Raw genomic sequence first — 26,945 nt, forward strand, 5'->3', positions numbered from 1 at the left:
TTAGAGGAGGAAAAATTTATTGGGGGCTTACAGTTTCAGAGTTCTCAGACCATAAATGGATGACTCCATTGCTCCAGACCCATGTGAGGCAGAACATCATGGTGGAAGGGAATAGTAGAGAAAAGTTGCTCAGCTCATGGCAGCTAAGAAGCAGAAAGAGGCAAGTGGGGAAGGAGCTATAGGGAAGATGAATCTCTTCAGGGCACCCCATCTCCTCTAACCACATCCCATCTGCCTAAAGTTACCACTCAGTCCCTTCAAATTAGGATGGACTTATTATGTTACAGTTCTCACAATCCAATCATTTAACCTCCAAACATCCCTCCATTAACACAGGAGGTTTGAGGGAACTACCTCATACCCAAACTACAAGAAATAAATCAGAAATATCCTATAATGGATATATGTTTCATTAATTGGGAGACCTAAAGGAATGTCCCAGGCAGCCTGGGGTTGACAGCACCACATGCCAGGTGCACAATCATGTTAGTGTGTTGAGGAAGACTGCCTTCGGTCAAGGGAGGAACAAGGACCAGGGCCCTCTTCTTATACTTGATTTTGTATTTCATGCCCTATCATAGACAAGGAAGAGAAAATCAAAATTAGAAAACCTAATTGTGGACAAGTATGACTTGTCTCAGGTGCCCATGATCTGCCTGGCAGCTCCTTACCATGTTCCTGACACCCACAGCCCCAAAGTCCCAAGGATCAGCTCTGTACGGGAGCATAGTTTGAGAGAGAGCTCCCAGATAAAGCAACCACTGAGGATTCCAACAGAAAGAGTGTGTGATCTGAAAGAGAAGAGCAAGAAGGGCCAGTTCCCAAAATCATTCAGGCCACCTCACCAATCCACGCTAAGACCTGATGCTGAAGCAGCCCAGTCCCCTGACCTCCCTAATGCAGGATCCCTTCAGGGGGTCAGGAGAGTCATCCACATAGCACCAGGACATACTTGGTGCCAGGGACATCAGAATCACCAAGACTGGCCTTTTTTTTTTGGTCTTTTCTTCCATCTTCCTGGACAGTTCCTTGATTAACACTGGAAACCTCCAGAAGACTTCTTGCTCTCTATGTTCATATCCAGATTTAGTACATTTTTCTTTAGTAAATGTTTCTTTGTTTTCCATGTAGCCTCAGGACAATTTTCAGAGTCGTTAAATGTTTGTTTGTTTGTTTGTTTGTTGTTTCTGATTTGCACCAATTATGGTTGTTGGTTCATGAAGCTTCTCACTTCCTTTTGGAAGATATGTTTCAATGTTAGTTTATGATCTATAGTTTTACTTCCTTTATACTGGAAGAAAACCCAGGACCTCTTAAAGTCCTGCTAACCCACTGGGCCTAGTCATAAAACTTCATTCAATTTTATCTATTGAAAAATTTAAAAATCAATTTAATCAATCACTGCGTCCCCATGATGAACAGGGACAGAGAGAGGAGTGTTCACTCTGGGAGAACGTCACTGACCATGTCCTCAGACAGGACCTCTGTTTGGACTTGAAGCTTGTTTCAGAGCATGCTGGGCCTCCAGAAGCAGGCCAGCAAGATATGCCTTTTCCTTCTCCATTCTGCACAATCACCCTTCAAGTGTGATACTGAGTCCTTGCTATCCTATCCACAATGCAGCTGCTCAGCCCACAAGCTGCCCAGTGTCCCTCAGGATATCCCCCAGGTGCCATAAGTGACTGCCAGAACTTGCAAGACTTGGGCCTGTCTGTTCTGGAGACCTCCCCTCTGGCCACGTGACTTCTGCAAACCCTTTCACAAGCCATTTCCTGGTCAGCCTCAAAAAGCTGGAGTCAGGCTGCTACCACAGGAACCTCAGCAACAGGACTTACAGTCCCTCCAGAAGACATCCAGGCCAACGATAAGGGTTGCCACCCTCTGGCAGCTGCCCTGTACTCCTAATCTGGTTTGCCAAGTGGTCAGGGGTGAGGTGGCCAGAGGAAAGTCTCACCTTCCATTGACAGTCCTTTCCAACCCCCGAAAGTACCTTTCCCAAGTCCACCGCAAAGATCTGGTGGCTGATTTTTCTCTCCCACCACCTCTGAGAATTTGCATTTCAATTTCATGCATAGAGCTTCATTTGGGAAGATGTGTTTTAATATTAGTTTATATTCTATATTTTTATTTCTTTGATAATGGAAAAAATTCCAGGGTCTCTTATTAGTTCTGCCAACCCACTGGGCTTAGTCATCAAATTTCATACAGCTGGGCATGGTGGCACACACCTGCAATCCCAGCAGCTCAGGAGGCTGAGGCAGGAGGATAGTGAGTTCAAAGCTAGTCTCAGCAAAAGCAAGGTGCTAAGCAACTCAGTGAGACCCTGTCTCTAAATAAAATACATAAAAGGGTTGGGGATGTGGCTCAAGGGTCGAGTACCCTTGAGTTCAATCCCAGTACAAAAAAAAAAAAAAACTTCATACAATTCTATCAATTGAAAAATTCAAAATTTATTTAATCAATCACTGCCTTCCCACTATGAGTAAGGTTATAAGGAGGAGTGGTCACCCTGGGAGAATGTTAGTGACCATGTTCTTAGACAGGACCTCTGTATGGACTTGAAGTCTGAACCAATTTGCAGAAAGGTTCTGAAATCAAAATGGGGCTAAAGAGGGGCAAACTACCCAACAGCCTCACAAAAGAGGCCACCCTTCAGTACCCTGAATAATGTAACTTTGCAAAGACTTCATCCCCTAACCACCCCTTCTCCCCTTTCTAGCTCCCTCCCTACTTCTCCTTTCATCCCCAAATCTGCTCACACAGCCCAGGCTCCAACCATGCCAAGTTCTTGTATGTCACTGGGCTTTCGCTCATGATGCTTTCAAAAGGGGAAACTACTCATTTTTAATGACCCTCTTCCAAAATCTCCTCCAGGAACCTTCTCCCAAATCCCCAGATGGACCCCACTCTCTCTGTGCACGCTGCATTCAGGGCTGGCGTATCTGCCTCCCCAACAAGTGAAGGGACTCTTGGGGGCTGGACTGTGCCTCATAGGTCTTGTTCTTCCCCCATGGCTCTAAACACAGCAGTGCAAAAACCTCGGCTGACTGAAGTTATTAAAGACACACCCAACCATAAAAAAAACTTTCAGACAAGACCTCAGAGATTTCAAAGATTTTTAGAGATTTTGGATATCAGTCCCAAGAAAGCCACTAACTCTTTAAATACCCTGAAATAAAGTCAGAAACGCCAAACTTAGGGAGACTCTTTACTCAAAAATAGCAGACAGCAGCAGACAGAGAACATTAGCATGTAGACTTCCCTCTCAGGGTTGCTTACTCTTCAGGGAGCCCCATGGGAAGAAAGCCCCCCCCAGCCCCAGCATAGAAGGAAGGCCCTGTCCCCACAGCCCCACTCTACCCACACCAGCTTCAGAACCAAAACAGAGAAACAGGCAGATCTGCAGGTTGCACGTGGCTCCTGGGGATCCCCAGTCTCTCTCACTCCTCAGTCTTTCTAGCAGTGGATCTGTCTGGGCTCCCCACCAGGAGGGACTCAGGGTTCCACAGCACATAACATCTGCCAAATGCTCTCACCTACCCTTTCTATATGGGTATGGTCGGGGGCCAGGGTTGGGCAGGAGATGGGGTCAGGGTCACAGCTGAAGAGGAGTTAGGTCCAGGGCTGAGGCTGACACAGGGAGAGAGTCTGAGAGGAAATGGCTAGAGACAAGGTGGCCTAGCACAGGAGAGTGAAGGGTTCAGCAGAGGATGATTCCCATGCCCAGCACACAAGTCCTGGGTTTGTCACTTTCTTTCACTGGCCCAAGGAAGAGTGAAGAGCTTGAGAGGGCAGCCTGAGTCCCAGTCAGGCAACAGGCCAGTCACCAGGGACTATCAGTCAGAATGGAGTGGGATGCAGCCATAGCAGACCAGACAGTAATGGCATCCATCCACCAGCTCTCGCAGCCCCAGGAACATTCTTCCAGCTTGTCTGACATGGTCTTCTGTCTAATGGGCTCTCACAGGAGCTGGTCAGTGCGTTTGCTGCGCCACACCACCAGGCCAGCCATGGCCACAGTCAACAGGACAGGCACCACGATCAGTGGGATGAGCACCTCATCTGGGGGGTCTTCCCAGTGGGTCCTGTCCACTGTGCAGTTGGAAAAGAACTGCCGGTGGATGCCAGTGATGAAGCCCTGGGCCAGTGGATTGGGCCAGTAGCAGCCCACAACGTTAGTCTCCACCTCAGTGCAGTTGGTGAAACTCTCGTAGTACCTGCAAAGGCAGAAAGTGAGATCACAATGCTCCCCAGGCCCCCCTCATGCCTGCCCTGACCCCAGGCCAATAGGAGAGGTGGGAAATGTTCCAGGCCCCGTCCTACTTGGACACCAACTCAAAGTGTGGCCTTGGAAGCCACTTCCATACTCCCAGCTACATGGGTCATCTATATCTAGTGCTGCTTTTCCAGGGCCAAAAGGTACCTGGGCCACAGCCACATGGACCTGCAAGGCCCTCATCATCCAGGGACACCCTGGGATCCAAAAGTAGGGTCTGTCTGAGGCCAGGGCCAGTAGCCTTCTAACCAAGTCAACCTGCTCTCATATACCAAGTGGCAACCGGGAGTATCAGACCTGTGAGACCCAGCCACCTGGGTCTCCTGCTGGGAAGCTGCCTCTCTCTGCCCCACCTGGCAGGAAACATGCATCTCCAGGGGGTTCCCTGTTCATGTGATCAAACATGGTGTTATGCTTTAAATGTGAGGTATTCCCCCAAAAAGCTCACATGTGAGACAATGCAAGAGGGTTCAGAGGGGATATAATTGGGTTGTGAGAGCCTTAACCCAATCAGGGAATTAATCACTTGATGGGATTACTTGAGTGAGAACTGAAGGCAGGTAGGGTATGGCTGGAGGAAGTGGGGCACTAGAGGGATATGCCTTTGGGGTATGTATTTGTATCTGCCGAGGGGAGTCTCTCTGCTTTCTGATTAACATGTGAGCTGCTTCCCTCTGCCACAGTCTTCTACTGTGATGTTCAGCCTCACCTGGAGCCCCAAGGAATGGAGCCGGACTTCTATGGACTGAGACCTCAAATAAACTTTTCTTCCTCTAAAATTGTTCTGACCAGGTCTTTGAGTCGCAGCAACGAAAAAGCTGACTAAAATACATGGGAACGGCTCTCAGCAAACCACCCATGATGAACCTTGCCTATCCAGTAGGCAGGTTCTAGTCAGTTCTTGAGGGTGACTAAGGACCATGGCTAACTGGACCTAGAGTTCAGCCTGGTGTATATAAGGATTTTCCAATAGCCACCTGACTTGGAATTTGGTAAGCAGCCTCTGAAGGTGGTGACCATCCTGCTGTTAGGATCTTCAGGGCTGACAATGGCAGCCATCCATTCAAGATGCTCTGGAGGAAGCTGGGTGGACACCTGCCAAGAGCCGGCAGCTCCCACACAGAGCAGCACTTTCCCACGCCTGTGCTGCAGATGCATGACAGACACAGGAGAAGGAGGGTCCTGGCTCAACTTTCCCAGGGGTTCAGGCAACAGGAGGCCCACCTCCTCCTTTCTGTACTGTTCCAAGAGGGAGTGGCTGACCTGTCCCATCAACAGGAAGGGGCCTCTTCCTGCAAGGAGCTTCCTGCACAGAACAACATCCGAGTCTGCATCTCACAAAGGTCCCTTCTGAGCTACTCTTTCTTAGGCAGTGTGGAGAAACCTGGGTTGAGTCACCCAACCAGACTCCTGACTGATTCCACCAGGCTCCTGACTCATCCCAGGCTGAGTTACAGCACCAAGGCTGAAACACAAGCCATACACTTGTGCCTTCCTAGGTAACCCTCTGGAGCCTCAGACATAATGCAGCCCCTGGATGTGCCCAGGCTCTAGGAGCACCTCAATAGCCAGGTCCATGGGCAAATCCTTTGACCCCCCAGAAGTCCCAATTTCCACTGCCCACCCACTCTGCTCCACCATGTGATTTGGGACAGGAAAATCATCTAACACTACTCTGAAAAATCCTTTCTCTCGAAAGTGCCTGGCATCCTGATGTGATGAGAACAACATTCTGTAACTCTCAGGACTCCAGATCTGTCCATGGAACTGCTGCCCAGAAATACTGCCAACGACAACTGCCCACAAACCTATGTGGCTAAGCCAGACAGACAGATCCTGGGAGCATCTGCGAACCAGGCCTGTGGGTGGGCAGGGCCCTGGGCAGCTAGTGGACAGAGTGTGTAGGTGGGTTTGTGGTGAGCTGTGGGTGGGGCAAAGGACAGAGCCATGGGAGGGACTGAGGGCCAGGGCAGGGTGTAGGTGGGGCCATGAGCAGTGTGGGTCAGGGTACCAGACCTCTCAGGGCACTCACACTATGAACTCAGACAGGTTGCACCACTTCCAGACGTCCACCTTTTGCATCATGTCTGCGAAGGCCTTCCCACACAGAGGCAGCCGTTCCAGCATCCGGGTCTCATTGCAGCCGCACACTCGGGCACACCCACCTGGGAAGAGGACAGCATGAGAATTCTACTGGCTAACATGGGGGGTGCCCCAGGGACTCTGGCAAGCACAACCTCTCGCAGCACCTCCTGATGTCCCCTCATAGGCGAGCAACTCTTCTCTCTGCCCTGACCTCCCCTCTCCCAAAAAGGAGACCCACCCAGGAGGCAAGTCTGCCTCTTCATCACTGCAGTGATGCAGGGAGCAAGCAGCAGTGAGAGTCCTCCCGAGGTGAGGAGGGGTCCTAGGCACATCAGTAATGGCCAGGAGGCTCCAGCTCCAACCTAGGGGTGGTGGATACCTGTGACAGTTCTGAGAAGGGATCTGAGATATGGGGACCACCCCATGGCCTGTAGAAGCAGCAGAGTTCTGAGCTGATAAGGACCACCCAACCCTGTACAAGCCCCACTCTGATTTAAGGAGACCTGAGTCTGAGGCAGCTCCTTACCCCAGGATTTTCCAGTTGGCCTTCCCAGCATCTTCCCACAAAATATCTCATCCCCTCCAACTTTGCAAATTCAACCCACACTTTCCCATCAGGAACATCCTCTTTTCCACTACACAGGGACCTCCTATCCCCCAGGACCCATCCCACATCATGGTCATCCCACTTCCTGGTGAAGGACCTACCAGCTCCTAAACTTCCTTCACCTTCACCCAACCCTTTCTTTGCACGTTATCATATAATCAAAGGAGAGTCCATGTGTATGTGCCCTGGAGTGTGTGTGTGTGTGTGTGTGTGTGTGTGTGTGTGTGTGTGTGTGGCCCTGCTGTCTGTGTCCTGGCAACCAGTGTTGGGTTATAGGAGAGACTGTGGAAGGGAGCAGGAAAGAGACTCCAGACTGGAATGGGATAGATCTACCTCACACAGCCTCACTGGTTAGGAGCTCTACCTCAGTTTCCCCATCTCTAAAGAGGGAAACAGGCCCATGAGGCTGTTGAGTTTGCTAAATTAAGTCCTGTGCCCACAGAAGACCCATCTTTTTGAAGCCTTTGTTACTGGTGGCTCTGTAAATTTCTCACTGCTTTCCCCTCCTTTAGCAAAAACCTGTCAGGGGAAGGAATGAATGTTACTTTCCCAGAAGGCAAGTACGTCAAGATCCTGTATTCTCTGTTTTGTAGCTCAACTGGGCACCAAAAGGGTGTTTGATAAATCACCTCTATATGGAAATGGGGGATACAGACCAGATCATATTCTGTACAGCAACCTACTCCATCAGACCACAGTACCCCAGCCACCACAAAGGAGGCCACAGCCCTCCCCATTTTCATGCCAGGGAAAGTTCTGGGACCCCCTAAGTTCTAGTACAAAGGCTTGGGACCACAGGTAGGGTTGAGGTGCTGGGCTCACAGACTTGAGGGAACTAGAGTGCTCACCTCACCTCCACCCACAAGAGGAAGATTGCACAGGGGTCATCGTGAGTGAAAAAGAACAGGCAGACAGGTACCAGTGGATATACCAGAGGGCCTGTGTGGGAATGCCCTTTCTGTCCATGGGAGCTTCCCTAACACCCACCACATCCCAAGACCCCAAGGAACCACAAGGTGGGGCAGGAGGGTATGCACACAGGCCTGGCTCAGCTGTGGGCCCCTGCCACCTAAAGGCAGACAGTGGGACAGAGACTGGCTGCATTTCCCCAGCACAGCTTTTTGGCTTAAGGCTCAGCATCCTCTCTCTTCCAGAACACACAGCATCTTGGCCCTCTGTGTTTTCTTGCATCTAGATGCCCATCATCCCCATGTTCACCTGTCCCACCAGCACATCTGCAGGCTCAGCTCATGTAACAGCCCACGACATCCCTATACCCCTTCTCTCCAGAAGGAAGGCCATCCTGCAACCTCTCACCTCACCCTGACCTCACACTCCTCCAGGAGCTGGATTTTACTACCCCTGTTGTCATGGCTCTGCCTCATGTGTCTGTGCCTATGTGTCTGGATGTATCTCTGTGTGTCTGTGTGTTTGGGTGTGTGAGTATGTCTATGTCTATATGTCTGTATCACTGTGTGTCTGTGTGTGCATGTGTGTTCCATGTGTACTGCATATCTGTGTGTCTATATGTATCTAAGTCTGTGTATTTTTGTGTATGTATGTGTCCATGTGTCTGTATGCATGTCTATCATCTGTGTTGGTGTGTCTGTGTGTCTTTGTGTTTGTGTGTTTGTGTGTCTGTATCTATGTGTTTATGTGTTTGTGTGTCTGTTTGTCTATGTGTCTGTGTGTGTGACTGTATGTCTGGTTTGTGAGTCTGTTTGTATCTATGTGTCTGTATGTTTGTATGTCCGTGTCTACATATCTGTGTGTTTGTGTATTTGTGTATGTCTGTGTGCCTGGTTTATGAGTCTGTGTGTATCTATGTGTCTGAATGTTTGTATGTCCATGTCTACATATCTGTGTGTTTGTGACTGTGTGTCTATGTGTGTCTATGTATCTGTGTTTGTGTGTCTGTGTATGTGTGTGTCTGCATAGGTCTGTGTGTATCTGTGTGTCCATGTGTTTGTGTCTATGTGTCTGTGTGTCTGAGCCCATGTGTATTTGTATATGTGTCTCTATGTGTCCATGTGTCTCTGTGTGTATCTATGTGTATGTCTGTGTGTCTTTGTGTGCATGTCTGTATGTGTATCTGTGACTACATGTCTGTGTGTGTGTGTGGCTGAGTGTGTATCTGTGTGCATGTCTGTTGTGTCTGTGTGTGTGTGTGTGTGTGCACATGCACTTGGTGTGTTTCTCCTCTATCCTCAGCTCAAGTGTGGCCCTGGGAGATTCCTGGAAGTGTTTACTCAGTAAATAAAAGGAGCCCAGGGCTGGGGTGTGGCTCAGTGGCAGAGAACTTGCCTTGCACATGTGAGGCACTGGGTTCAATCCTCAGCACTACATAAAAATAAATAAACAAAATAAAGACACTGTGTCCATCTATAACTAAAAAATTAAAAATATATTTTTAAAAAAGGAGCCCAGGATCCTAGTGGTCAAAGCGAAGTGAACTGTGGACAAAGTAACTGATGCCCAGCAGAGAAATCAGTGCCCTGGACAGTCAGTCCTGCCCCTTTTTTCCTCCCCACACTTCACTGGCAGGAGCTGATAGAGAATGGCTTTCCTCCACCCACCAGTGGTCAGTGAGGTCCACACTGAAGTCACAGGAGTATGACCCAGCTGGTGTCACACAGTCACCTCAAAGTGTGTGTATTTTTTTCCATAAAAACAAGATCAAAGAGGCCACATCATCCAACCAAAATCCTACACTTGTTACAGGCAGCCTGGATGACCCTGAGACCTGGCCATGACCCACAGCTTCTGCTGGATGCCATCTACAGCAGCAATATGGAATTGTTTAAAGCCTATCCAAGCCTCAACGTATCCTTATGTCCAGGTATATGGCAGCTCTCTAGACCCACTTCCTGCTGACAACAACCAAAAGCCCTGGATAAAATATAAATAGTATACTCATAAAATCATCAAAATGATGAGATGGGAAGAATTGTCAAGCCAAAGACTAGATGGAGTGGAACCCAGAACCATGGGATTGTTTTTGCCCTGAATGTGTCTGGCAAATCTATAAAATGGGACAGATGAAGCCCGAGATGGAGGTGTAATGGAAGGCCCCCAGTAACTGGCATCTAGCAGGAAATGAGCTAGAAATAACTTCACCTTCAGCCAACTTGGAAGAGTAGTACCTGGGCATGGGCAGAAAAGGAGGAACCCCCTCTGAAAAGATACAGCGCAGACCAACCTTCTTGTGGATTCACAGCCCACATTCACATGACCTGGATCTACCCAGGGAAAACCCAATTTACACGTCGGCTTAAACTAATCATGGACAGGATCCAGCAGAAGCAAATTCAGGCCCTTTCTAAAGGGAAGAACCATGACTGAAGTCCTCATAAAATCACAACCCAGGCTGGGGATGTGGCTCAAGCGGTAGCGCGCTCGCCTGGCATGCGGGGGGGGGGGGGGGGGGCTGGGTTCAATCCTCAGCACCACATAAAAATAAAATAAAGATGTTGTGTCCACCGAAAAAATAAAAAATAAATATTAAAAAATTCTCTCTCTCTCTCTCTCTCTCTCTCTCTCTCTCAAAAAAAAAAAAAAAATCACAACCCACCTTCCAAGAAAGATGGGTAGCTCACAACTAAGTATTGCCTCAATAAAAAGTGTCACCAGCAAGTGCAGTCTTCCCATATGTGGCATATATCAAATGGAGAACATTATTTAGGAAAACCTTTACATCTCAGAACAGTGAGCCTGTGATTTAAGCCACAACCTGCTCCCACCGATTCTCAGTTCCAGTTATAAAGGCTCTGCTCCAAGTGGGTACAAATATGGTGGAAGAGGATCCTCTCTATTCCAGCTCCAAGTCTAGGGCTAAAGTTTCACCCTACAAGGGGCAAATGCATATTCCCCTGAGCTCCATGTCATAGGAGGTCTCTTTATTTTGGCAGATGAGGCCAGGATGACAGGTACTCCCTTCCTATCCAGTGGAGGCTCTGCCCCAGGCATGGGAAGCCAATGATACTACCAGCTCACAGGTAGGGCACAGAGTTCGAAATGGGAAAGCAAGCCAAGGAGACCAGGAACTACAATCCAGTGCCTTCTCATAGAACAGAGATGCCACTCTGATAGAAACAGGTTACTGTCTCAACCCCAAGTTCAGTATGGTGGCACCAAGGTCTTGCCCAGAGGTTAAGGACAGATTATCTCCACATCTCTGGCATAAAGGACTAACTATATTTGGAACAGAACACCAGCATATGCCTAAGGTCATTGTCAAAAAACAAGGGAGTTTTAATAATAAGGCATTAAGAGAAGCTGGTGGATCCACTATACAAAAACAACAAACGAAATGGTAGACCAAGTGGAAGTTTAACAGAAAGAACCAGAAAAGAACCCTCCTGGAACACCACTCATCCCCACAGGTCTTAAGAGGTGTGCACTGCATGAGCTGCACCATGCAGGACCCAGCAAGGCAAGATGTGAGGAAGACAGGAAAGCACTCCCCAAGTTATGCTCAGATCCACTGGCTGAAGGTAGGGCCTTACTAACTCATGGGGTATAAGCACAACTTCTAACTAAGCACTAGCTGACCTATAAGCCACACTGCTCCAAGGCAGAATCCAAGGAAACCTGGAAGTTTTTTTAAATGCCATTCATTCCAGATAATCTGTCAGACTGTTCATATGCCCAAGGCTGCACCCCTCCAGAGAGACTGAAGAGGGAACTTCCCAAGGTTCTAGTCTTTGGCAAAACTTGGAGCAAAATTGTAAATTCATTAGACTGTCAACTAACTCTCTGCAAAGCCCAAGAAGTATAAATAGCAAAGTAAGAATAGTGAAGTATAAATAGCAAAGTAAAAAGCATAAATAGTAAAAATTTTGAAAGACATAAAAATATCTTGAGAACAGGAAAAAAGATTCATTCAAGGGAACCCCAACATGATTGACAGCTAGTTTCTTAGAAGAAACCATGGAGCCCAGAAGCAGTGGGGTGACATATTGTGCTTTAAAAAAACTGTCAATCAAGAATTTTAAATTCAGGGATCCTAATTAGAATAAGTTATACTCCATGTATGTATAATGTTAAAATACACTCTATTGTCACGTATATCTAAAAAGAACACATCTTTTTAAAGAAATAACAATAATAAATATGGGTAAATGGAAGAAAAATCAATAAAGAGAAGGGAGCAGGGGGAAGGTAAAGAGATAGGAAGGAGAGGTAATCAGATCTGAATTAGAATAAGATATGTTCCATGTGTGTATAATTATGTCAAAATGGATTCTATTATTGTGTACAACTAAAAAGAACCAATAAAATTTTTCAAAAAATTATATTCAGCTAAGTATCTTTCCAAAAATTAAAATGAAATAAAGATATTCTCAGAGAAACAAAAGCAATAGCATCAATAACAGATTAATGTTACAAGAAATGCTAAAGGAAGTTATAGTCCAGTATAGACTGCTTGCCTAATATGCATGAAGTCCTGGGTTCAATCCCCAGCACCCAATTAAAAAAAAAATACCAAAGGAATTTCTTTCAGACTGAAAGAGAGTGGCAACTGATAGAAATTTGAATGCAAATGAGGCAGAAAAACAGCACTGGTAAAGACTGGACCCTTATGAAACACGGGTTAAAGACCTAATTAATCTCTCTGCAGTAAAAGTAGAACAGAAAAAAAAAATGATGTGAAACTTCTTTTAAAAATATCTAATAAATTTTAAAATATTGAAATCATACAATGCCTCTGACCACAATAGAATTAAAATCAGAAATCACAAACAGAAAGAAGTTGGGGAAATTCGCAAAAATGTAGAAAATAAATAACACATTCCTAAATAACCAATAGATCAAAGAAGATTTCATAACAGGAACTAGGTAATACTTTGATATGAATAAAAATTAAGACACAATATACAAAAACTTAGAAGGATTCAGCTAAAGAAATATTTAGAGGAGAAAATGCAGCAGCAAACATCTATATTTTTTTTTAAAAAAAAAGACCTCAAATCAATTATCTGACCTTTTACCTTACCACACAGGAGAAAGAACAAACTAAGTCTAAAGAGAACAGAACAAAGGAGAGAAAATAAGATCAGAGAAGAAATTAATGAAGTAGAAAACAGAAAAATAATAAATGAAATCAACAAAAGGAAAGACTGGTTCTTTTAAAAGATCTCCAAATTGCCAGGCACAGTGGTGCACGCCTGTAATCCCAGTGGCTTGGGAGGCTAAGACAGGAGGATGATGAGTTCAAAGCCAGCCTCAACAAAAGTGATGCACTAAGCAAATCAGTGAGACCCTGTCTCTAATAAAATACAAAATAGGGCTAGAGATGTGGCTCAGCAGACAAGTACCTCTGAGTTCAACCCCTGGTACCAATAAACAAATAAACAAATAAGAAAGATCAGCAAATTGACAAAAACTTCAGCTAGAAAAAAAAGAAACGACAAATTACTAAATCAGGAATGAAAGTCAGATAACACCATATTAGCTACCTTCCAGAAACAACAACAACAAAAATAAAGAATTATAGGCAAATATTAATGAAAACCATATGTCAACAAACTGGGATACATGAAGTGGAAAATTTCCTAGTAAGACATTGTATTGGATCAAACTCTGTCCCCTGGGGGAAAAAAAAAAAGTTGAAGTCCTAACCTCCAGCACCTTAGAATGTGACCTTATTTGGAAATAAGTTCTTTGCAGAAATAATACAATTGAAATGAGGCCATTTAAGTAGGCCCTAATCCATACAACTCATATCTATGAAAAGGAGAAATATGAACACAGAGACAAACATGCACCAGGGGAAGATGATGTGAAGACACTCAGGAAGAAGATGGTGATGGGAAGATGGAGTCAGAGATCAGAGTAATGCAACAAATCAAGGAGTGCCTGGGGCCACCAGAAGCTAGGAATAGGCAAGGAAGGAGCACAGCATTGCAAGTCCCTTGAGTTTAGACTCCTAGCTGCCAGAACTCTAAGAAAAGAAATTATGTTATTTTAATCACCCAGTTTATAATGCTTAATGACAGCCCTAGGAAACTATTAAAGACATAAATTACTGAAATTAACTCAAGAATAAATAAAGTCTGAATAGATCTATAGCAAATAAAGAGGCTAAATCAGTAATTTTAAAACTTTCCACAAAGATAATCCCAGGCTCCTCCGATCACTTCACTAGTGAATTCTACCAAATATTTAAGGAAGAATTAGTATAAATCATTCACAAACTCTTCAGAAAATAGAATAGGCAACCTTACTTTTCCACATTTCAACTCATTCTACACTGCCAGTTTTATCCTGATGTCAAAGCCAAAGATATCACAAAAAAAGTAAAGCACAGGCCAATATCTCTTAGGGACACAGATGTAAAAATTTTCAATAAACACTAACAGTGAATTCTGCAACAGATAAAAAGCACAGTCCCTGTAATATGCTGCTTATAAGTCCAAGTATAGACTGAGGAGAGAGATAGCTGGGTCAAATGGTGGTTTCAATCCCAATTTTCCAAGAAATCTCAATACTGTTTTCCATATTGGCTGCACTGATTTGCAGCCTCACCAGCAATGTATGAATAAACCTTTTTCCCCACATCCTCACCAATACTTATTGTTGTTTGTATTCATAATAGCTGCCATTCTGAAAAAAAAAAAAAGAATAAGAAGGTTGCTGGACACAATGGCACATGCCTGTAATTCCAGTAGCTCGGGAGGCCGAGGCAGGAGGATCACGAGTTCTAAGCCAGCCTCAGCTCATCGGGTGCTAAGCAACTCAATGAGATCCTGTCTCTAAATGAAAATACAAAATAGGGCTGGGGATGTGGCTTAGTGGTTGAGTGCCCCTGAGTTCAATCCCCAACACCAAAAAAAAAAAAAAAAACGCAAATAAGAAGGTAATTCAACATAATGCAGCATATTAATAGATTGAAGGGGGAAAAAAACACATGATCATCTCAATTGAAGCATAAAAAGCATCTGATAAAAATCAAATGATTTTTCCTTATAAAAATAAAATACACAACAAATTAAGGAAAGAATAGAATGTCCTCAACATGATAAAGACCATATGAAAACCCCAGAGTTAACATCATACTCAGTGGTGAATTTTCCCCTAAAATCAAGAAAAGACAAGGATGTCTGTTTTCACCACTTCTATTAAACATAGTACTGGAAGTTCTATGCAGAGCAATTAGGCAAGAAAAGAAATAAAAGTCATCCAAATTGGAAAGGGAAGTGTAAAACTATCTCCATTCACAAATATCATGATTTTATTTGTAGAAAATGCTAAAGGATCCACACCAAATAAAACAGTTAGAAATAATAAACTAATTCAGCAAAGTTGCAGAATACAAAATCAATACACAAAATAAATTGTATTTATATACATTAACAATCCAAAAAGTAAATTTAAAAATAACTTTATTATAATACAATAAAAAATTAAATTATTGGTTATAAATTTAATTAAAAATGGCAAAATCTATACTTTGTAAACTGTAAAACATTGTAAAGAGAAATTAAATTAAGGAATAGGATTGTGGCTCAGCGGTAGAGCACTAGTCTAGCACATGCAAGGCCCTGGGTTCAATCCTCAGCATCACATAAAAATAAATAAATAAAATAAAGGTATTGTTTCCAACCACTTCCAAAAAATAAAAAATGTTAAAAAATTTTAAATAAGACCTAAATAAATGGAAAAATAGCCTATGTTCAAGGATTGGAACACTTAGTGTTATTAAGATGTCAATATTACCTAAAATAACCCACAAATTTAAAATCACAGCTAGCCCTCTGCAATAAATTGATAAATATGGAAATACCAGGGACCCAAAATACCCCAAAACAACCTTGAAAAAGAGGAATAAAGTTGTAGAACTTACAGGTACCAATTTCCCAAATTACAACAAAGCTATAGTAATCAACACAGTGTGGTACTGGCATAAGGCTACACCTATAGATCAATGAAATAGAATTGAGAGTCCAGTAATAATCCCATACATTATGACAAATCAATTTTCTACAAGATCACCAAGACAATTCATTATGGAAAGAACAATCTTTTCAACAATGGTCCTGAAACAACTGGATATATACATACAAAGGAATAAAAAGTTGGACACCTTCTTCACATCATATGCAAAAATTAACTCAAATGGACAACAGACCTATATGTAGAGCTAAACTATGAAAAATTTTAGAAGAAAATACAGGAGTCAGTCTCTGTGTTCTTATACAACACTGAGCTGTTTCGTGTATGACATCAAAAGAACAAGCAACAAAAGAAAAAAAAATAAAGGGGCTACATCAAAGTTTGAAAATGTTTTGCCTCAAAGGAAGCCATCAAACAGCGAAAAACAAATCACAAAATAGAGAAAAATGCATTAAAATCAAGTCTGATAGGAGACTTGTATATATAATAATATTTAAAGAACTTTTACTACTCCATGATATACAAATGGCCAAAAAGCACATGAAAAGATGATCTATATCATTATCACTAAGGAAATAGAAATCAAAACTACAATGAAATATCACTTTAGATATACAAAAATGAATATAATTTAAAAGACAATAACAAGTTGTTGGGTTAATCAGTAATGAGTACCTGAGAAAGCCTGCCATGAGATAAAAGGCCTCTAAAAAGAATATGGCCCCAATTTCCTTAATAAGACTCCTATAGTGCAAGAATTAAAACCAAGAATTAATAAATGGGATGGAATCAAACTAAAAAATTTCTTCTCAGCAAAAGAAACAATCTGTGAGGTGAACAGAGAGCCTACATCTTGGAAGCAAATTTTTACTCCTCTAGGGTATATAAAGAACTCAAAAAGCTAAGCACCAAAAAAACAATTAACCCAATCAACAAATGGGCCAAGGACCTGAACTGACACTTCTCAGAAGAGGAGATACAATCAATCAACAAATATATGAAAAAAATGTTCATCATCTCTAGCAATTAGAGAAATGCAAATCAAAACTACTCTAAGATATCATCTCACTCCAGTCAGAATGGCAGCTATTATGAAGACAAACAACAATAAGTGTTGGTGAGGATGTGGAGAAAAAGGTATACTCATATATTGCTGGTGGGACTGTAAATTGGTGTAGCCAATATGGAAAGCAGTATGGAGATTTCTTGGAAATCTGAGAATGGAACCACCATTTGACCCAGCTATCCCTCTCCTCGGACTGTACCCAAAGGAGTTAAAAACAGCATACTACAGGGACACAGCCACATCAATGTTCATAGCAGCAAGATTCACAATAGCTAAACTGTGGAGCCAACCTAGATGCCTTCACTGGATGAATGGATAAGAAAAAATGTGGCATATATACAAAATAGAATTTTACTCAGCAATAAAAGAGAATAAAATCTTGGCATTTGCAGGTAAATGGGTGGCGATGGAGGAGATAATGCTAAGTGAAGTTAGCGAATCCCAAAAAAACAAATGCCGAATGTTTTCTCTAATATAAGGAGGCTGACTCATAGTGGAGTAGGGAGGGAGAGCATGGGAGGATTAGATGAATTCTAGATAAGGAAGAGGGGAGGGAGGGAATGGGAGGAGGCAGGGGATTAGCAAGGATGGTGGAATGTGATGGACATCATTATCCAAAGTACATGTATGAAGACACAAATTATATACTTTATATACAGAGATATGAAAAATTGTGGTATATATGTGTAATAAGAATTGTAATGCATTTTGCTGTCATATTTTTTAATCAATAAAAAAGAGAATTTTTTTAAAAAAAGAATATGGTAATGAGGAAATGGATAGGGGGAGCTGGCCACTTCCCTTATATGCACTTCCTGGGAAAGAATATGAACAGAGTGACCTTGGTTGTAAAGTAAAAGAATGCACTCATAAAACATCTGAAGAAAGCCACCTGCACAGTGGGCATGCAACCCAGCCTACATTTTTCCCCTGTAGCCCTCCACTGTATCCTGGCTGGCCACTGCCAAGGAGTGATTAAGTAATAAAATGTCCAAAACCTCTCCACTGAGTCCTCCAAGTTCTCTCTTGGGGATTACTAAATAGGCGTGGATCCTTTACAGGCCTGGAGTTGAACACAAGTGTTGGTGAGAATGTGCAGAAATTGGAATCTTCATGTACTATTGATGAGAAAGCAAAATGATGCAACCATATTTAAAAATGGTCTAGCAGTTTCTCAAATGTAAACATAGAGTTACGGTGATCTTGCAATCTACTTCTAGATGTATAAACACACATGTTCACACAACAGTTTTTATATAAAGGTTTAAGCGGCATTGTTTGTAGGAGCCCAAAGTGAAAATAGTCCAATGTCCATCAACTAACAAATAAATAAAATGTGATATACGGACATAGATACAATATAGATAGAACTGAATAATATTATTTGTCCATGAAGTAATGGAAGTTTTTGTCCACAGAGAAAGAAGTACTGACGATGCTAAAACATGAATACCTTAAAAATATTAAGTGAGAGAAGTTAATCACAAAATACCATATACTGATTCCATTTATACGAAATGTAGAGAACAGGTTAATATACAGAGAAAGAAAAATAGTGATTGCTTAAGGAGAAGGAGGTTCAAATAAATGGCTGCAAATGAATGTGGGAATTATTTGGGGGGGTGATGAAAATGCCCTAAAATTTATTGTAGTGATGAATGCAAAATTCTATGAATGAACTAAGAAACATTGAATTGTATACTTTAAATGGGCAAATTGTATAGTATATTAATTACATCCCAATAAAGTTGAGGGTTTTTTTACAGTAAAATACAAAATTTTTTTCAAACATACAAAAGTTAAAAGAATAACAGTGCCGTGGACCACACCTGTAATCTCAGCAGCTCAGGAGACTGAGGCAAGAGGATCACAAGTTCAAAGCCAGCCTCAGCAATGGCAAGGCACTAAAAACTCAATAAGACCCTGTCTCTAAATAAAATACAAAATAGGGCTGGAGATGTGGCTCAGTGGTTGAGTGTCCCTGAGTTCAATCCCCGGTAAAAAAAAAAAAAAAAAAAAAAAAAGGTCAAAAGAAAACACCTAAACCACAAATAAGGTTTGGAGTGTTCTTCAAGGAGAAAAAAAAAACTATATAAGAAGCAAATATAGACATATTCCAAGGAAAGCAGAGCACCAGAAATTGTAACTATGTAATATATAAATTTTGTATCTCAATATTTAAATATATTTAAAAGCTGACTGTGAAAACAAAAATAATAATGTATTGTAGGATTTATGACTTAAGTATAAGGTATGATAGCAAGTGCTTCAAGTCACGGGGGAGACATGTCAGATTTTTAGGTTATATACAAATTGATATATGTCACTTAAAGACAGACTGTGATAAGTTAAAGATGCATACCATAAACTCTAAAGCAACCACTAGCCAGGCACAGTGGTGCACATCTATAATCTCAACTACTTGGGAGGCTAAGGAAGGATGATTTCAAGTTCAAGGCCAACCTCAGCAATTCAGTGAGATTCAGTCTCAAAATAAAATGGAAAGGGCTGGGAATGAAGCTCAGTAGATCACCCCCTGGATTCCATCCCAGTAACTACAAAAAAACAAACAAATAAATAAATAAAGGTAAATATAATAAATACAGTAACCGTTAAAGTAACAAAAAAGTTACAACCAATTTGCAATAAATAACTATACACCATAATTGTTAAAAACAATAAGCCCAAAAGAGAAAAGGAGAAAAAGACTTATAGCATAATGATAAATTTAAATTTAACTATATTGGGCTGGGGATATAGCTCAGTTGGTAGAGTGCTTGCCTTGCATGCATAAGGCCCTTGGTTCAATTCTCAGCACACACAAAAAAAAGGTAAGTTTAACTATGTTAATAATCAGTTTCAGAATAAGTTGTCTAAATAATTCACTTAAGAAGCAAAGATTGTCAGATAACATCAAAAAGCAACACTTAATTGTAGGCCACTTACAGGAATTCTATTTGAAATAAAGACTCAAATAGGTTCAAAGGGAGAAAGTAGGAAAAGATAGACTATGCCACCATAAATCAAAAGGAAGATGGAGCAGCCATACCAGTAGTGGACAAAGAATACTTTGGAGCAAACAATATTACCAGAGATAAAGAGGGTCTTTTCTGGAGCTGAGATTGTGGCTCAATGGTAGCGTGCTTGCCAAGCATGTATGTGGCACTGGTTGTGGCTCAATGGTAGCGTGCTTGCCAAGCATGTATGTGGCACTGGGTTCGATCTTCATTCAGCACCACATAAAAATAAAGACAGTAGGGCTGGGGTTGTGGCTCGAGTGGTAGCGCGCTCGCCTGGCATGCGTGGGGCACTGGGTTCGATCCTCAGCACCACATACAAAAAACAAAGATGTTGTGTCTACCAAAAACTAAAAAATAAATATTAAAATTCTTCTCTCTCTCTCTCTCTCTCTCTCTCTCTCTCTCTCTCTCTCTCTCTTAAAAAAAATAAAGATAATAAAGTCCATCAACAACTAAAAAAATTTTTTAAAAAAAGAGGGTCTTTTCATGACAAAAAAAGGGCTTATTTAACAAAAAGACAGCAATCTAAAACATTTATGTATTTAATAAAACAGCATTGCAATACACCAAAAAAAAAACAGAACTGTAAGGAGAATACCTAAATTCAAAATTATAGTTGGAGAATTCAATATTCTTCTCTCAATAATTTACAGAACAAATAGACAAAAAAAATCAGGAAGACTTTAGAAAACTTAAGCAGCACCAGAGCAGAGGTGCCCACAGCAACAGGGTGCACACTGTATAGAAGAGGTAAGGTGTGCACAGTTGTTTGGGTAAAAGGGAATGAGAAATGACTTTTAAAAGTGGACCTAAGGCCAGGAGCAGAATGGACAGGTCTTTGGAGTCTATTTAAAGCTTAACAGAAAGGCAGAGTGAGTTTTCATCCACAGCAATCTCCCACTGAGCCCAAACAAGCCTTCAGAGCCTTCACACCATGGAGTCCCAGTAAAGCACTGCCAAGTCCAGGGCTCGCATCCCTTCAAGAGAATCCTGTGTCATCTCTGCAGCAAGAGGGTTTGACAATCTTCTGAAGCTTGACCATCCCACCTACCATCTGCCCAGTCTGGCTGGAAAATAGAGGGCGAGACCTTGTCCACACTCGTCCTCAACTCACTGTGTGACTCTGGGCAGGTCCCTTCACCTTGCTAGCCTATTATCACCTCATTTTTAACAAAGAGTAATTCTGATTCTGGGTGTTTCCACTGGTTAATAATTGTGTACCTACAAAATCTCTGGCAAGACTTTACACCATCAGAATCCAGCTTTCTATTTCCACCACTGCTCCCCCAGCCTCCAGCTCTCCCCCACCCTCCCAGCGGTGCCTACCCTTCCTCCTCCATAAATCAGACAGCCTTTATTACAAACCCTTCCTGGGCTCCAGCAGCTGCCCTCTCTGTGCAGGTTGGTGACTCCGGGTTCTATTTTAACACAGCTTTGGACTCTGAAAAGCTTTGAAGTAAATGATTATCCTTCATTTTGAAAGTAGAATAAAGCTATTCCTCCCTGAGACAGATGGGGACCACATGCACAAGCCCATCCAGAAAGCTCTGAGGCTATGGGACCCAACTCCAGCACCTCTGCGCACTGCCATCTCTCTGCAAACACACAAGATAGAACAGAGATACCTACTAGGCTCCACACCAGATCCACTCAGGCCACAACTCAGGCCTGTTGTTTGAGAACCTCAGATAAGGACTCAAGAACTCACGTTTGTTAAGCTCCCCTCCAATTGACTCCCATGTTCCCAAACCAATAACGAGTGATGGAAAGCAACACATCTCCCATCACCTCCTTGGTGACCTCGTGCTGTACAGATTCTGCTCTAGCAGGCCCGGGGTAGGGCCAATGTGCTAATGTCAGAAAAGCTCCAGATGATGCCATGCCTGCAGGTCTGAGGACCACACTCTGAGCAGTAAGGGCAGAGAGGATGGAGAACAGCAGGCAGGAACCAGGCATCCTGAATGTTCACCTGGGCTCTGCCCTTCAGCCTTGACACACTCACTTCCATCTCTAAGCTTCCATGTCTCTACCTGGAAATGGAACCAGAGGCACCCAACTGGTAGCACCTTGTCCCATTTCCTTTCCCCTTCAGCTCTTGAGTCTCCACCTCCCTCAGCACTGACCAGTGTACCCCAGGGCCCTGTTCTAAGTGTGTTCCAACCCACCAACCTACAACAACCAGAAGGAACAGGTGCTTAAGACAGGAACAGTGACCTGCGCAGTAAGACATGGTAGGGATCAAGATTCAGAGCCACAATGACTTCCCAGAGTTACCTCCAGGTGGACTGTCATTCCTGGTCTGGGCTGACACCCTCACCCAACTCCCATCCTTGATTTGTCAAGCAAAGGTCTATCCCAGGCTTGCCTCCTTGCTCTGGGTGCTCCAAGCTCAATGGTACCTGCTCATCTTCCCCTATTTTCATTTCCTTTTCTTCTCTCCCAGTAGACATTTCAAGTACCTGTGAAGGCTGGGCTGTGTACCAAGTTTCAGGATCCAGATCAGCATCTATCCTGGGAAGAACCTTGGGGAAAAAAATATCTGGCCTCTGTTCCATCCCAGTTAAAAGTCGGGAAGACCGAAACCCAAAAGAAAAGCAACTTTCCCAGGACCAAATACAGAGTTAGCCTCTGAGCCAGAGAAGCCTTGAGCAAGTCTCTGCCCCCTGCTCAGCTGCATCTGCCAAGCCTGGTGGTGGGAAGGCAGCTCTGATCCAGGTTGGGGCATTAGTGACGGAGAAGCGCAGTTCCCAAGGACAACATGGAGGCCAACAATGGTGAAGGCAGCCTGTGCTCCTTTCTCCCTAAAGCCTCTTTGTTCCAAAAGCCTCCTTTCTCTGAAGGTCAAGGATGAGCTCCCCACCTCAGGCTTTGACAGTCCACAGGCTATTCCCCATAAGCAGCCCTTGTCCTCATTCCTGGCCTGGCTTCATTAGTCCCTGTTGGGATCCCTCTCAGCACCCTTGGGTCAATCTCCTGAGCTCCACCTGCCATCCTAATGGGCACTGGCCAGGCAAGTCCCACTTGTCACTCTCTGGTCCTACTCAATCTCCCTTTCCTCTCTCTCCCCTTCCCCTTCCTCCTCTTTATCCTGGAAGTCAGAATGAATCTGAATCCTTATAGGTATTTGCACAGCCAACCCAGATCATGGCTATATCTGGCAAACCATTTCTCCAACATAGGGCCATATCTGATCTTTGCATGAGCCATGATGCTCTGAAACTGATCTCTGGGACAAGGTACCATAAATACCAGTGACCCTTCAGTGACCATCACTCTCCCTGAGCTCTTGTTCTCCCCCTACCCCTAAGGGACTGATCAAAGACTGCACTGATTTTCCTCCACCCTCATGTCAGAACAGGTATTGCCCAGCACCTCCACCATGGACCTATAAACCTCAATCAAGCCAGTCTAGCTATCTAAGAAGATGAGGGATCTCTTACAATATGCCTGACTCAATTATTACCCTAAATCTTAATGTGCCCCAATTTTCCACGTGTCCCAGACCCTTCACGTGCTCCAGAATTTTGATGTGTTCCAAAACTTACACACCCCAGAACCTCCAAATACCCCCCAAATCTGCCTGTGCCCCAGAATCTTTGTGTACCCTAGGATTTCCTCAAACCCCAGAATCTCTCTGAGCCCCAGAACCTCTATATGCCCTATAACTTCTATATATCCCAGAATCATCATACAACCCAGAAGCTGTATGTATTCCAGGGCCTTTGCATTCCCTGGAATCTCTCTTCCTGAATCCCTGCATGTCGGCACAGCAAGAGCCAGGTCCAGGCAGTTGTGCATGTGCTACTAAGGACCATGTGCAGACAGGTATCTCAAGCAGATGTTCTGACATAACTTCCTTAACCAAGAGTGCTATGAAGATGCCCTAGGCCCACACAAGACAGGCACATGGGACATTTGTAGTACTCTCCACAGGGGCCCATTCTGACACCATATCTGATACACAACCCCACAACCTACCCAGTATAACAGTAACAGAGTAAAGACACAGGACCCTGAAACCCCATAAAACTGGGTCACTCCACTCAGGCTACTGGCTGTGTGCTGCTTACGGAACCAGTGAAGTTCTCAGGAACTGAATCAAAATAAAAATCCATTTTGGTTAGGTTCATAGGGAAACAAAGAACACAGAGGCCTGTGCATCTTTTGGTCTCAGGGACTTCCAGATGCTGAAGGATGATAAACAGCCAAACAGATACATTTCCAAGAGAAAAGCCTTTTGTGGTCAGTCATTTTGAAATGAGATCCAGGCGCTCTCATCCTCCTCCGCAGTAACCAGATGACAGCATCAAAGATGTCTGTGGTAGGCCTTGGACATTGGCCTTAGGAGGCTATGATATATATGATATATGGGAAATTCTGCCCCCAGTACCTTTGATCTGGGTAATTCCATCCTTACCCCTCCACTTCAGTTTCCTTATCTATAAAATGAAAAGTGGGACCAGACGATTTCCAAGACACCTCCAGTGCTAAAACAAATCGATAGCCAACCACCTCCTTGAAGACTTTTAAGTCCCCAAGGCTACTTGCTACCCAGAAGTGTCCTTGGATTGACTCAGCAGAAGTAACATGACCACAGATGACACAGTGATATCATTACTTTTTTTTTTTTAAGGTGTAGATGGACACAACACAATGCCTTTATTTTTATGTGGTGCTGAAGATGGAACCCAAGTCCTGCCCATACTAGGCAAGCGCTCTACTGCTGAGCCACAATCCCAGCCCATTACTTTTATTAATGACAAAAGGGATGGTACCAAAAAAATGATGGTAATATGTCCATACACAGGGACATATACACATACTAGGTGTCCTATGTTCTAGTGCTGAATGTGAGCCCTCATGAGGGACATATGCTAGGCACAGTCCCTTATTTAAGCATAAATCTTTTCTCTTCATAATCCCATGTCCAGCACAAGAGGATTGGGAAGAATTCAATCAAATCAAACTGATCATCACAGAGCCCTCTACAGGTTGCTATAGCTGCATCCACATTGTAGTCCAAGAAACTGAGGCTTAGGGCCAGTAAGTGTCTTATGATGTTGGAATTATGATGCAGGATTTTCACCCAGACCAAGAAAATCCGGGCAAGAGCTGGGCACCATAGCAGCTACCTGCTTAGTAGACACCTCCTAGACCCCCCATGACATGTGCAGTGCCAACAGCTTTCTGAATAATGCTTTATAATTCTTAAAGAAACACTGCAAGTCAGCACCCTCCCTGTTCAGAACTGGTCTTCATGACTGGCTGGTCAATAGGAACTATTTCTTCAGGCCCTAGTCCAGCGGTGGGCAGGCCCCCAAACTCCTACTCTGTGCAGCCTAAAGGCAGCTCAGGTCACCAATGTGTCAGGATCCAGAACACAGATGGTCACCATTCCTGGAAGTTGGGAAACTCAGCTCTTTCCTTCCAGAGGGCAGATTGAATTCTGGTCCCACCTCTGCAAATTACTTATGACCATGAATACATTTTGCCTCTCTCTGACTTTTGCTCAGGCCAGGATAATACCAGGCAGGTCTGTGAGAGGATGGACCTGGCCTCCACTAGGGAACCTGGCCCTTAGGTAAGGTGGACAGTGGGAACCACCAAAACAGGACAAAAAGGTAGACCTTGGAGACTGGGTCCATAAAAGACCCAGATATATTAAAGAGGAATATTTTCGTAGTTTCTTACTGCACTCCTTTTCAATTTCATGTTGGAGGTGGCCTGGAGAACCTCGGGTTCCCTCAGAATGAACTGGGGATTTTCCTTCCACCATGAAGATCAAGGCTGCAATCAGAGGGTCCTTGCATTGAAGGCCTGCTGAAATCCCAAATCGGTATACTGATTTCTGGAAGTAGTCACATGCCTTCACCCTTTTAACACAAAAATCCACCCCAGCCTGGCTCCAACTCTGGATCGTGAGATAAAGCCATTTTGAACAGAGACCTCTTCAATAGAAGGAAAGTCACCACTAACCCTGGTGCACCCTTTCCCACCTCACTTATTGAATCCCAGATTTTAAATGCTGGGGAAACAGGCCCACCTTTTCATTTTACAGCCAAGGAGGCTGCAGCCAGAAGAGAAAAGCAGAAAGAACCCAAGAGGCAACAGCCCTGGTGGATAGATCCTGAGTCACTGATACCCAAGCCAGGGCCCTCCCCATCACCAGCTTCCCTCTCGCTTGCCTAGAAGCTCCACCAAAGCCCTTAAATCAGACACACACACACACACACACACACACACACACACACACACACATATATATATATATATATATATATATATATATATACACACACACATTACACACGCATACGTGTAAACGCACCCTCTTATTCTTGGATAATTTCTTCAGTAAGCTTTTTCAAAACAAGTTTTTCATTTAATCGATTCCCATTTTGTAAGCAATGTTTCTCACTGAGTCTGCTTTCTCTCTGGAAAAGAACTTGGGTAGAAGCTGTCAGAAAGGCCAATGCTACCAAGGTCAGGAGTGCTCCAACCCACACACTCTCACAGTGTGCACCACTCATCAGGATGGGGAACTCACTACCTCCCCCTCAGGTAGGGAGATGGTACCCCAGGCCTGGGACGTCGCAGCAGCCCAACGGAAACCCCGCGCCTCCCCTGCTGCACAGGTCCTTAACCCTCAGATCCTCTGATGTCGGGAAGATCCAGGACCCTCCAGCAGAACCTGGGGGCTGCTCTGGGATCACCGCACGTCGCTTCTGAGCTCCAAGGAAGGGGAGGTGCGCAACCTAGGCGCAGCGGGGGAAGGCGAGAGTGTGCGCGGCCCCGCGGCCGTGAGAGGCTGGAGGGCCCCGGGGCCCAATTTCCCCTTACCACAGAGCAGCAGCAGCAGCGGGAAAAGATGCAGCCGCAGCGCTCGCTTCTCCATGACCAGCGGGACTCCGGACGGCTTGTCCGGGTCTGGGCTCAGTGGAGCGCAATGGGGTGCGGGGCGGGGCCGCGGGAGCCCACTCCCTCAGGCCACTCCCA

General features: G+C 44.0%; 1 protein-coding gene across 1 annotated transcript; it reads right to left on the bottom strand.

Moving 5' to 3' along the window:
* Positions 1-26,945, bottom strand: Ramp3 (receptor activity modifying protein 3). Its single transcript, XM_005319256.5, has 3 exons — positions 26,790-26,945; positions 6,309-6,441; positions 1-4,217 (listed from the first exon to the last, which is right to left on the bottom strand). The coding sequence occupies exons 1-3, from the start codon at positions 26,842-26,844 to the stop codon at positions 3,962-3,964; spliced, it is 444 nt and encodes a 147-aa protein (XP_005319313.1). The 5' UTR covers positions 26,845-26,945; the 3' UTR covers positions 1-3,961.

Source organism: Ictidomys tridecemlineatus, chromosome 2 (genome assembly GCF_052094955.1).
Source record: "Ictidomys tridecemlineatus isolate mIctTri1 chromosome 2, mIctTri1.hap1, whole genome shotgun sequence".
NCBI lineage: Eukaryota > Metazoa > Chordata > Mammalia > Rodentia > Sciuridae > Ictidomys > Ictidomys tridecemlineatus.

Excerpts from the sequence above, each read along its gene's own strand:
- Ramp3 (XM_005319256.5), bottom strand. The coding sequence starts at position 26,844 with ATGGAGAAGCGAGCGCTGCGGCTGCATCTTTTCCCGCTGCTGCTGCTG. Across the intron at positions 6,442-26,789 it reads GCTGCTGCTGCTGCTCTGTG|GTGGGTGTGCCCGAGTGTGC; the intron begins GTAAGGGGAAAT and ends TCCTCTTCCCAG. Across the intron at positions 4,218-6,308 it reads AACCTGTCTGAGTTCATAGT|GTACTACGAGAGTTTCACCA; the intron begins GTGAGTGCCCTG and ends CTGCCTTTGCAG.